The 11948-nt window shown below is 54.9% G+C and overlaps 1 protein-coding gene across 4 annotated transcripts; it reads right to left on the bottom strand.

The window, feature by feature from the left end:
* Positions 1–535: 535 nt before the first annotated feature.
* On the bottom strand, positions 536–11390 carry KIF7 (kinesin family member 7). Of its 4 annotated transcripts, none has more exons than XM_054078114.1 (18): positions 11086–11390; positions 9719–9919; positions 9050–9461; positions 7817–8348; positions 6988–7125; positions 6618–6845; positions 6015–6211; positions 5671–5777; positions 5211–5366; positions 4673–4875; positions 4359–4556; positions 3978–4103; positions 3352–3528; positions 2842–3057; positions 2415–2621; positions 1831–2029; positions 1589–1738; positions 536–1388 (listed from the first exon to the last, which is right to left on the bottom strand). In XM_054078114.1, exons 1-18 carry the CDS (start codon positions 11378–11380, stop codon positions 1003–1005), a joined length of 4128 nt encoding a protein of 1375 aa, XP_053934089.1. In that variant the 5' UTR covers positions 11381–11390; the 3' UTR covers positions 536–1002. The 4 variants fall into 4 exon arrangements, 3 of the variants coding, with proteins under 3 accessions (XP_053934089.1, XP_053934091.1, XP_053934090.1); XM_054078116.1 differs by having other exon boundaries at positions 536–1385; XM_054078115.1 differs by having other exon boundaries at positions 6015–6208.
* Between the last annotated feature and the right edge of the window lie 558 nt (positions 11391–11948).

The following is an 11948-nucleotide window of genomic DNA, read 5'->3' as shown; positions in this document are numbered from 1 at the left end:
TTGGTGCTACCCCTCAAATGGGAGTTGTGGTAGCTGTGCTCCTTGTGCTTTCAGGATGAAGTACTTTTTTGTACTTTTTCTTTTTTGGGGTCAGGCAGCCAAGGTACCTGGGCTTTCATTTCTTGCTCTGCCAGAGGTAAACTTCTGTGCCCTCCTCAAAGTGGATGAGTCAGTGTTAAGTTCTAGGATTGTATTTAATCTCCCTGACATCCAGACTGGAATTTTTCCCCAAGAGTAAGAAAATGCTGCTCAAAGCAGTTTACAGGCTAGAGCAGAAAGTGGCACTGAACCATGGTTGCTTTTATCCTGGATGGTTCAGACAGTTCTGCTGCTGTCTGGAGATGCTTTTTCTGCAGCAGCTCAGTGTAGGAAACCCACCAGCTCTGTCTGAGCACCTACAAAGCAGGTACTTGAACATTAAGGCAAAACTGTGACAGCAGCCAAGTTCCCATGCAGTGAGGTTTAAAGAGAACTCATTTTCTACAGATGCAGAGTGTAAGTGATGACTGCAGGCTCTGACAAGTGACTGCTTCATTAAACTCATTCTGATTTATTTAGAAAAGTTACAGTAGAAATGTAAAAAAAAAGAAGGTACTACAAAAATCTACGTACAACTTCTGCAGGACTGCAGAGCTCCTCCCTCTGAGGCTGCTAGGGCTGAGCAAGCCCCACAGCAGAGGTTTCCAAACTGTAAACAAGTTTTTAGTGTTAAGGCCAGGATGGGAAGCATCTCCCACCTCCCAGTGTTCAAGTTGCTGAGGGTGTGGGACAAAAGGTGTCCAGTCAGTGCTGTCTAGACTGGCAGCAGTGTAGAACATAGGCTGGTGGTCCCACACCTTGTAGGCTTACTTCCTGTATGATGAAAAGTCAAGTCATCTTCTCAGGCCTCTGAAACGTAACAGGTTTGTTACCAGGCTGGCTTGCGGGCTGGAAGGCTCTTTAGCTCACATCAGCAGTATCTGCTCCTCCCTGCCCTGTGCCAGGTAGCTGTTAAGCCTCTGTCTAGAGTGGATTTTTCCTCACGTCTATCATTGCTGGGTGATAAGGCACTGGGGTCACATTCAGGCTGGCTCTGCGCAGCTCCCGGCGGGGCTTGGAGGCAGGAGTGAGGCACCACGGTGGATGCACCTCATGGGGCTGTCCAGCTCGCAACAAGTGCTCAGCATCCTTCTGCCGAAGGTCCCCAGGGCTGTCATTGGGCAGGGAGGAACGACGCCAGGTCGATGGCAAAGGGGCGTGTACCAGGTCCCTGCTCTCTTCCCTGACCCGATGGCTTTCTTCCGCAGTGGCCAGAGACACAGGCTGCTCCCCAAAGCTAGATTCCTCGCAGGTCCCAAGTGCAGGAGGACCTCTGTCCCCAGCCCCGTGAATACTTCTCTCCATCCCTGCTGGAAAGATTTGGGATACAGTGAGATGAGTATTGGCATCTCTAGCTCTTCTCATTGGAATGTGCCTATAGAAAGCTTGCTTAAGGCCAGCAATGACCTCTTGACTCTGCTCCAAGCTCTTGCTGACAGGGAAAAAGTTTAAACTCCCTTGCTTTTAACTCGATAGAAACAGCAAAGCCCCAGCCTGGGTTTCCTCTCACCTTTGGTTTGTCCAGGATGGAGGTTCATACTACTCAGCCTCTGATTCAGCTCCTGATTTGCCCACATATAACGGCTTAGCTCCTTTTCCAGCACCTGAATCCTTGCCTCATACTGCAGCTTGCTGCTAGCCAGCCCCTCTTCCATGTGCTCTGTAAGAGAAAACAAGGCCATTTCAAACCACAGGCCCTGTGAAAGATGAAAGTAGTGCCACTGCTGCCCGTTTCAGGAGTTGGGTGGTTACCGCGGCTCTGCTGGAGCAGTAACTGCATGTTCTGCTCATGCTCCTTCTGCTGCAGGGTGAGCTGGCGGTCCATCTCCAGGCGCTGGCGCTCCACAGCGGCCTCCAGCCAGTACACCAGCTGCTGCTGCTCCTCCAGCTGCATTTCCAGCTCCGAGAAGGCAATGTGCTGCCTGTGCTGATCCTCTCGCAACGTAACCACCTGGTCACAGCCCAAAAGCACAGAACAGCAGTGCCTTCAGAGCCTGGCAAGGTTTCCTGACCTACTGAGCCTGATCAAGTTAGTTTTTTGATAGGACGTACAAAGGTTAGTAGTTCTAGGATATCACAGCTGCCTTGCTGAAGGAAGAGCAATGTGTGGCTGCACCGATGCAGCAGAGACACCCCAGAGATCCATACATTCTAGGACCAGTATGCCTTTCTCCCTGGTGTTGGGACAGGCGGGGATCATGGTGCTGTGGCTTTGTGGCCTGACTTTACAGGGCAAAAGTACAGCAGGAGGCAGGCAGAAAGCTTGCAACTGAAGAAAACAAGAGACAGGTCAAATATTACAGCTCCCACCAGCACAGAGGGCAGTTGTCTCCCACCTTGTCAAAATACTTGCAGAGCAGAGCTCGGGTCTCGGAAGAGGAGAGGTAGCTGAGCTTGGCCATGAGGTTCATCTCACACTGGGACAGCAGGCTGGCTGAGGCCCGTAGGACTCGTTGTCTGCATGTGATGGACTCATTCTTGTACTCGATGGCTGCATCCAGAGCCTCAATTGCCTCATCCAGCTGGAACAAGATCCGTTCTTCCTGCAAGGGCAGAGCTGCAGTTAGTAGGGAGCAGAGGGTTCACTCTTGTCTCACCTTGCCCAAACCTCCCTCGTCACCTCAATACTGCTGGTGAGAAGCTCGGATATGCAGTCTGGGAACATGGGGGAGCATCTGCTAACAATCCCACGCTCAGATTTTTACTGTTATTTTACTGCTTCACATGTTTACAAGCAGAGCAGCCCCGCACAAGAAGAGGTACCTCGGGGGACAGCAGTGTGCCCTGACGCAGCTTGTTGTCGAGCTCCAACCTCTGTTTGAGCAGCTGGTCCTTCTCCTGGCGCAGGTTGTTGATCTCCTGGCGGATCTGCTGTTGGTCATGGGCACTGCCATGACGCAGCTGCCCATTCTTCTCGGTTAGCTCCTTCTCCAGGTGCTCCAGGCGGCTGGACACACGTACTATGTCATCTGTCAGGGCCTGCAGCAGAAGATGCTCAAGTGGATCTGCTCTAAATGCAATCAGGCTCTGAGTCCCTTTCTACTCCCTCCACAGGATAAGTGACCCCAGATGCACAAATAAGGTTAAGTGCTATCAAACTGACTAGCTCTGAGGCACAGCACAAGCAGGCTCTTCTCTAAAGGCAGATTTCCTAACTACTTCCCAACACCACTTCACCCTGGCCTGCAGTCCTCTGCCAGATCCAGGATGGCACCCAGATCTTCTGGCCTCCTACTTTTGCTAGAAATCAAGGAAAGGCTTGAGGTATCCTACCTGGCTGGAGCGCAGTCGTTTGCTCTCCAGGCCATTCTTCTCCTGTAGCAGGGCTTCCTTTTTGGCCACAATAGTCTCCCGCTTCCTCAGCTCGTCTTCCAGCTCATCCAGGGCTCGGCGCTGCTCGAGGACTTTATCCATCTCCATGTCCAGCCACTTCTTCTGTTCCTCAATTTTCTGACACAAAGAGAGGCAAAGGGCATGTGTGTGCATGCAAACAGCAGCAGTGATGCCCAGGACTGCCAGGCTAAAGAACAGTGCAGCTGAGTCCAGAGTGAGAATCTTAATTCCATCTCTGCTACACCCTACAGCCCAGACTTCACTGTTTTATCTTTCTGTCTCCTCCAAGACACAGAAATAAGCTAAATCCCCAGCATCAAGGAGTCCTTGGGGCGACATCTCCTTCTGCTAACAGAGAAGATTTCACAGCTTCTTTACCAGTGCCAGGATTTAGTCCTGGGGTAAGACAAGATCTAAGTCCTACTAGATGCAAGTGACATTAATGGCAGAATGGGCTATGTCCTATCTCAAGCTAAGGTCCCTGCTTCCAGATCTCTCCTGTTGGCCTGCAGTCTGCCAAGCAGTCCCCTTGGAACAAGAAGATGGCAGGCTTGCTCTGCCTGTACCTGCTGCTGCTCCAGGCTGATCACGGAGCCATTGCTGCCACTCCGCCGCTTCCTCTGGAAAGCTGCAATTTCCTCTGTTTTGATACGCAGGATTTTCTGGTGCTGCTCATGCTTCAGTTCCAATTCCTGTATGGGAAGAAGCAGCCATGAGCCTCAAGAGGCTGACTGCTGTTTGCGCTAGAGCCAAGGGCCTAAAGGACAGGTTATGTTCTCTGCTAGTTCTTACGATACTCTTAAAAAAACACTCTCTCCATCCCCAGCTCTCCAAGACAATCGTAGACCCCATGAGAGCTACCCTTGCCTGCTCAGCAGCTTGCAGAGTCCACCCACTGTCATCCTCACAAGTACTGTAGCAAGACAGCTGCTCCTGCTGGTTCCTACCTTAACTCGGTGTTGCCGCTTATTCACCTCCGTCTCCAGCCGCCGTTTCTGCTCGCTCTCCTCCCGCAGCCGGCGCTGCAGCTGGCCCTGCTGCCGCCGCATCAGCTGAATGTTCCTTTCCAGCTCCTGCACCCGCTTCTCACTCTGGGCTGACAGTGACACCAGCCTCTCTGTCGCCTGCTTCTTCTTGCACAGAACCTGCCGGAGGGCGAAAGCTGCCCTTGGACTCCGCATCTCCCCTGTGCCCTTTGCAGAGATACCCCCGGCTCTGTCCCTGCCCACCTCCCTAGGCAGGTAAAGCCATTCCCGCTCACCTGTGCCTTGCTCTGCGCAGCTGCCACGCGTGTGCGGTATTCCTGCAGTTTGTGCTTCTCCCCAGGGTCCCACAGCTCTTTGCTCTCCAGCTCTTGGAGCTGCTTCTGGCTCTCGCTCAGCTCTGCCCGCACCTGCTCCGCCTCCTGCTCCAGCTCGCTGATCTTCTGGCAGTACTGCCTGTTCAGAGCCTGGGCATCCTTGCCTGCAACATCCCCAACTCAGCCGTGACCTCCAGGCCCTTTCCCTCAGAGCCAGGGTCCTGCTGAGGGGCAGCCCTGTTCTCTCTCCCCAGGTATTTTTGCCTACAGAAACTGAATCTTCCTCTTCCCTGATCAACTCCAGGGAAGGGAAAAAGCAATGGCAAGAGTCTCAGTCAGCCAAAGGGATGGAGAAACAGGCTTCTGCTGCCTACAGAAGATGGGACTGCGCACAAGCAACACAAGGAGGGAAGGTGAGGATGGGAGTACAGACCAAGCATCATGACTAGGAGGAGATTTTATGGGGCATGAGTGCATATTCCCGCCAGCAGCTCTGTACCTGTCTTAATGAGTTCTGTGATCAGCTCCTCCTTCATACGGATGTTGATTGCCAGCTCTCTGATCTTCTGCTGTGCTTGTGCGAGCCTCCACTTGGAATCCTTCCTTGACAGGCGCTCCTGGGGACTGAGGAGCGGCTCCCACCTCCTACAGACCTCTGCAACACAGATTCCCAGGTAAGGGAAGTCCCATATTAGTGGCTTGGTAACCAAAGGACAATCCAATCTCAGATCTGTAGCTAAGATCTGGCACAGCATCATCCAGAGCCACCCACAGCTTCCAACAAAACACGCAGCTCTTGTCAGACCCCAGCAGTTCAAGTTTCTCCTAAACAAAAGCAGCCTGAATGTCACCAGCTCCATTTTTGTCCCTTGGGCTCATCCAGGTAGGACACCAACAGCACCCAATGAAGCACCATCAGCCTGAGGATTACTGTCCAACAACATAAAATTGCCACTTGCCTTTTGACAGCTCCAGCTGCTCTTCCTGAATCGAGTGGGCATTGTCTTCACTTGGCTCCTCACTCAATTTGCAAGTCTCTTTCTTGCTCCAGCTTTGAATTCCATTTCTAGAAGAAGCAGTAAATTAATCAGTTGGGTCTGGGCACTGCTAGAGGTGTTTCCAGTAAGGACTCTCATGATCCACAGGCTCCAGAAGGAGACGGAAATAGCAGCTATGATCAGGAAAGATTTGCATTTGCTTCTACATCCTATGTGAGAGCTGAGCTGAGCTCTCACATGAGAGCTGAGAGGTGGGACAGCCAAATCATGCGACTGCCAAGGCACTGCACAATGTTGTGACTTACCGGCGCAGAGACAGGGACCGTTTCTGTTCCCACTCCTCCTCGTCTGAGGACAGCTCTGATGGCTTCTCTGAGTCCTGGCTGAGCTCCCTGCTCGGCACCGTATCTTTGACCTCTGGATTGCCAGTCGTGCACTGCATGTGGTTCAGGTGCCAGCCTGCCAGATCCTCCTCCTGGAAGGAGGAGTTGCTGTCGAGCTGCTGGGGCAGAGAATCGGAAAGAAGAAACATGCTGCATGAGAACTGGTGTTAGAAAAAACAAGTCTCAGCTGAGCTTCACTATTAGACACAAAGAAAAGCAACAAAATGGAGTTGAGAGTATTTTCAAGAGAACTAGTGTGTTGCTAGATCCAGCTGCCTGCCCTCCTGCCTTCTGTTGAGTGCATCTGGGCACCACCTGTAACATCAAAGTAAAAACCTGAGTTTTGGAGCTGAGCTGGTTTTTGCTGGCATTGTAAAACTCTTTGGATGTGAACACTGAGCGTAGTCCTCCGTACTGTGCTTCTGACAAGGCTCACGTTCAACAGTGGACAAAAAGCAGTTCCTACAGTGGGGGGCACCCAAGTGAAAAGGCAGCAATTGCTATGGTACAGACTTGTGCCCTCACCTTCCTGCAAAGGGCTCTTCCACTCTGCTCAGCAGGAAGGAGCTCTGAGAGAACCCCGCTAAGGCCATGGGATGGGGCAGCATCCAGTGGGGCTGTGTGAGGTCTCTGGTTGGTGGTCACCAGGTGAAGATCTTCCAGCAGTCCTGGAATGCACAGGTTTGGCATTGCCATCTCCAGGCGCACATGCAGCTCTGAGATCTTATCCTGCTGCTCCTGCAATTTGTCGCTCTAGGAAGCAATGAGAAAAATGTGGTTGCATACACACGGATCCTAGATCTGCTGCAGAGGAACCCAAAAGCTGGGCTGCACTCTCCTAGGAAGCAAGAGGAGTTGGGCAGGTCCTTACAAAGAGAGCAGAGCCCAGACATACCTGCAGCTTATATTGCTCCATGGCATCCTCCAGGGCAGCCAGGAAATCACAGTTCTCCTCCTGCAGGCGCTCCACTTGCCTCTGCAGTTTGGCCACCTGCTCATCTTTGATGGACTCACGCCCCTTCTCGGTGATTACCTGCCTCCCAAAATACAAGATGGGCAGCATCAGCATCCACCTTTGTCCTTCCCTTCATGCTGGACTCTGCAAGGGCACAGGAGCTCTGCAGACCCAAATTTTTCATGCAAAATATATCTCCTGACCATGGCTGACTCCATACTGGGGTTGTTTAGCCTGGAGAAGAGGAGGCTGAGGGGAGACCTTATTGCTCTCTACAACTACCTGAAAGGAGGTTGTGGAGAGGAGGGAGCTGGGCTCTTCTCCCAAGTAACAGGGGACAGGACAAGGGGAATGACCTGAAACTCTGCCAGGGGAGGGTCAGGCTGGATATCAGAAAAAATGTTTTCACGGAAAGAGTCATCAGGCACTGGCAGAGGCTGCCCAGGGAGGTGGTTGAGTCACCTTCCCTGGAGGTGTTTAAGGAACAGGTGGATGAAATGCTTAGGGGCATGGTTTAGGGAGTGTTAGGAATGGTTGGACTCGATGATCTGGTGGGTCCTTTCCAACCTGGTGATTCTATGATTCATGCTCTCCCTTCTTCTCTGCCTTCTAAGAGGACTGCATCTTTCAGTCTCTCTACAGTCTCTTGACCAGGTTGCTTTTTCTCGTCTGCCTCTCTTGACCCTTCCACCATGCCCTGCTGAGGCTTCCATTATTAGGAGGTCATCAGATGAACCCAACCTTAGAGATGCAACACCCCAACCATTACCTGGGCTTTTGCCAGCTTTGAGCCTTGTGCCTCGGGGCTCTGGTCTTCCATGGAGGTGCTCTCGATGCCGCTATCCAGCCCAGCTGAGGTCAGCTCGCTCCTCTCACTCTCCACCGTGCACAGCCACTCCTTAACCCGCAGGATCTGCTCCAGTGTCAGGTTACTGTCCTCCTGCAGCTCCATCAGCAGACGGTACGCGGCATCGGTGCAGTTCCGGTAATGTGTGCACTCTGCCAGGAGCCGAGCTGTGGGGTCCGGTGCGCGTCGTTTGGCGGTGGCTGAGCGGTTGATGATGCGGGTCTCGGAGCGGTGCCGCTGTTCCAGTGCTTTCTGAAGGTTCTTTATCTGCTGGTGAAGCTCTTCCACGTTCTCCGTCTCCTTGCGGCAGTTCACTACGGCCTTGTTTTGGATGTTTTGAGCCCGGCTGGCATAATTCAGTGTGTTGAGGCTCTCATCGAAGTCAGAAGAGCATGGGCTGATACAGGCTATCATCACGGTCTGGGCATTCCCTCCCAGAGAGTCTTTCAAGATCCTAGGGAAGAACACAGAGACTAAAATAGCTAAAATACAAAATAATGCAGGAAACAGGAGGTTTCCAACCCTTTTCAGAGGTTAAGCCTAAGGAAAATTATATTCTCCCTCTATGGCTGGCTCAGCACTAATAAAGCATGCAGAACAATTAAGCAGAATAACAGTTTGGACTGTGGCAAATTTCCATCCAAAAAACTCCTGAAGCTGGGCGCTCCCCAACTCTGTGATCACTAGTAGGCACATGCTGCATGGGAACCTGTTGGAGATTGCAAAGGCCATCTGCTTGAGCTAAAAACTAACTTGCAGACCAATAAACAAGCATCCTTTTCTATTCATTGTCAGGCAGGAAGGGGCAGGATAACCCTGTCCCTGTCTTCAGCAGCAGGCAAGCCTCATCTGCAGCACAGCAATAAGCCAGTCTGTTATTTCTGTCCTGGTCTCACTGCTCCTCAAGATTCCCTACATGAAAACCTGCACAGAAGGTAGACCTGTAAATTGCTGCAATGCACAGTGGGTCAACTGGCGCGGTGCCATCAAGCATTCGGTGTGAGAGCAGAAGGGACAAGCTCCTCTCAGCTAGCCTGGGGTCGCTGCCACCAAAACTGGCAGGCTGAGCATAGGAAAGGTAAGGAGAAAAAGCATCATGTCCCTCCTGCTGGACCAAGAGCTCATGAGACACGGGGCTCCCAGTCCCAAGTGTACCTGGTGATTTTAGAGTCCCTGTAGGGGATGTGGCTGCTCTTCCTGCGAGGGTCTCCCAAGGCACTGATGACATTGCCCAAGGCCAGGAGGCCACTGTTGATCTGGATACTTTCCTTCAGCCTCTCCCCTGTGTTTCCTGTCTTCACAATTCGCTCCGAGCCCGCCAGGTCCACAAAGCGAAACTTGGAAACCAGGACCTGGCCCGAGGCAGGTATGGAGGGGTCGTGGTGGTAGAGAGCAAGGCGCCCAGCCTTGCGCCGCTGTTCCATGGTCACCGTGAAGATGGTATGCGAGCGGCTCGACTGCCTGTTGAGGTGGGTAGCTCCCGTGTGCTTGGCTGTGTTCCCCATCTCCAGCAGGCTCAGAACCTCATCCAGCCCTTCCACTTCCAACTCCTTCACACCACAGATCACTGCAATGACACCCAGAGCTGTGGATGGGACACCCAGAGCTGTGGATCCTCTACAAAGCCGGGTGCTGTTGCCCTGCCCGTACCATGCCACACACAGACCAGCTTTCCACACCAAACAGGACTAAGCACAGAAATTTGTTGTAGGAGACAGATAGAAGGATGGAGGGAGAAGACTTGGCTGTGCCTTCAGTGACAGATAACCCAACCCTGGCGTCAGCAATGGCGAGAAAAGGGAGACTCTCTACAGCCACACATACCAATGTTCCCCTTGTCATCTTCCCGGATCTGGATGTCTTTGCTGGCTGTATCCACCTGCAGCAAGTCCCGAAACTCCTCCTTGTACACCTCCAGGTAGGACACTCGGACTGTGTAATCAATTAGGTCATTCTCATCGATGAGCCTGAAGGTCTCGGCCATGGCTCGTGGGATGATGCCCTGCTCATCTTCATTGATGGAAGCTGCCAGAGAGATGCATGTGGTCATGGGGAGCAGCAAATGCCTGAGGAGCCCATGTTGGCCGGGGACAGAGCTGGGCGCAGAAGCCTGTCTGCAGCACACAGTGGCTGGAAGAAAACAGCCTTACAACCCTCCCACTGGTCAGTTTTTCCAGCTTGGAACACTGTTGGGACTGGGACGCTGTTGGGACCAAGATGCTCTCAGGATCAGGATGCTGGTGGGACTGGGATGATGGCAGGGTTGGGGAGGCTAGGATAGTATTGGGACTAGGACAGTGGTGGGACCAAGATGCTAGTGGGACAGGGATGCCGTCAGGACCGAGATGCCAGCACTGTCGGGATGCTGCTGGGACCATCGTGCTGGTGGGGCTGGGACACTGTCAGGACCAAGACGCTGTTAGGACAGGGATGCTGGTGGGACTGAGATGCTCCTGGGATCAGGACGCTGATGGCAGCAGGACACTGGTGGGACTGAGACGGTAGTGGGACTGGGGAGGCTGGGATGGTACTGGGGCAAGGATGGGGGTGGGACCAAGCTGCTAGTTGGACAGGGATGCTGTTGGGACCGAGATGCCAGCGGTCCTGGGATGCTGTCGGGACCTGCACGCTGTTGGGACTGAGATGCTCTCAGGGTCAGGACACTGGTGAGACTGTGATGATGGTGGGACTGGGGAGGCTGGGATAGTATTGCGACTAGGACAGTAGTGGGACCAAGCTGCAAGTGGCACAGGGATACTGTCAGGACCAAGATGCCAGCAGTCCTGGGGTGCTGTAGGGACCAGGACGCTGTTGGGACTGAGATGCTCTCAGGATCAGGATGCTGGTGGGACCAGGACACTGGTGGGACTGGGATGATGGCAGGACTGGGGAGGCTAGGATGGTACTGGGACTAGGACAGTGGTGAGACCAAGCTGCTAGTGGGACAGGGATGCTGTTGGGACTGAGATGCTCTCAGGATCAGGATGCTGGTGGGACTGGTGAGGCTGGGATGGTATTGGGACTAGGACGGTGATAGGACCAAGCTGCTAGTGGGACTGGGATGCTGTCGGGACCGAGATGTTGTCGGGACAGGGACGCTCGTGGGACTGGGACGCTCTCAGGCTCAGGATGCTGGTGGGACCGGGGGGGGGGGGGGGGCCGGGCCGCTCTCGGGCCGCCGCCGCACTCACCACCGCTGCCCGCGCCGATGGTGTAGGTCTTGCCGGAGCCGGTCTGCCCGTAGGCGAAGACGGTGGCGTTGAGGCCGCGGAAGAAAGCTGCGAGCAGCGGGCGCACGCAGGCGCGGAACACGGCCGCCTGCCCCGCCGCCTCGGGCAGCGCCGCTCCGAACCGGAACCGGCGGCGGCCCAGCAGCACCAGCCCCGCCGCGGGGTCCGCGCGCGCGCACCGCGCCTGCCCGCGCAGCGCCTCCCGCCGCAGCAGCGGCCGCACCCGCACCGCCACCCGCACCGCGCCCTCCGCCATGGCCGCGCGGGAGGAGCCGCGCGCAGCGCCCCGCCCGCCGCTGGGGGGGGCTCGGGGACCGGCTGCGGGGACCCGCCGCTGGGGGGCGCTGCGGGGCTCACCGGGACCCGCCGCTTGTGGGGGGGCTGCGGAGCTCACACGGACCCGCCCTTGGGGGGGGGCGCTGCGGGGACCCGCCCTTGGGGGGCGCTCTGTGGCTCTCCGGCACCCGCCGCTAGTGGGGGGGCTGCGGGGCTCACCGGGACCTGCCGCTGGGGGGGTGCTGCGGGGACCCGCCGTTGGGGGGGGCTGCAGGGCTCACACGGACCTGCCGCTGGGTGGCGCTGCGGGGCTCACCGGGACCCGCCGCTGGGGAGCTCTGCGGGGCTCACCGGGACCCGCCGTTAGTGGAGGGGCTGCAGGGCTTGAGAGGCTCTCAGTCACTCATCTCGTGAGACGCTCCATCACTTGTGAGGTGCTGCATTGTTTACAGGAGCCTCCGTTGCTCATGAGATGCTCCATCGTTTACAGGAGACCCCACCACGCGTAGAATGCTCCATCGTTTACAGGAGACCCCACTGCTCGTGGG

The sequence above is a fragment of the Cuculus canorus genome, chromosome 12 (genome assembly GCF_017976375.1).
Source record: "Cuculus canorus isolate bCucCan1 chromosome 12, bCucCan1.pri, whole genome shotgun sequence".
Taxonomy (NCBI): domain Eukaryota; kingdom Metazoa; phylum Chordata; class Aves; order Cuculiformes; family Cuculidae; genus Cuculus; species Cuculus canorus.
Note: the sequence above shows the minus strand (reverse complement) of the source record. Positions and strands in the feature narration are given on the sequence as shown.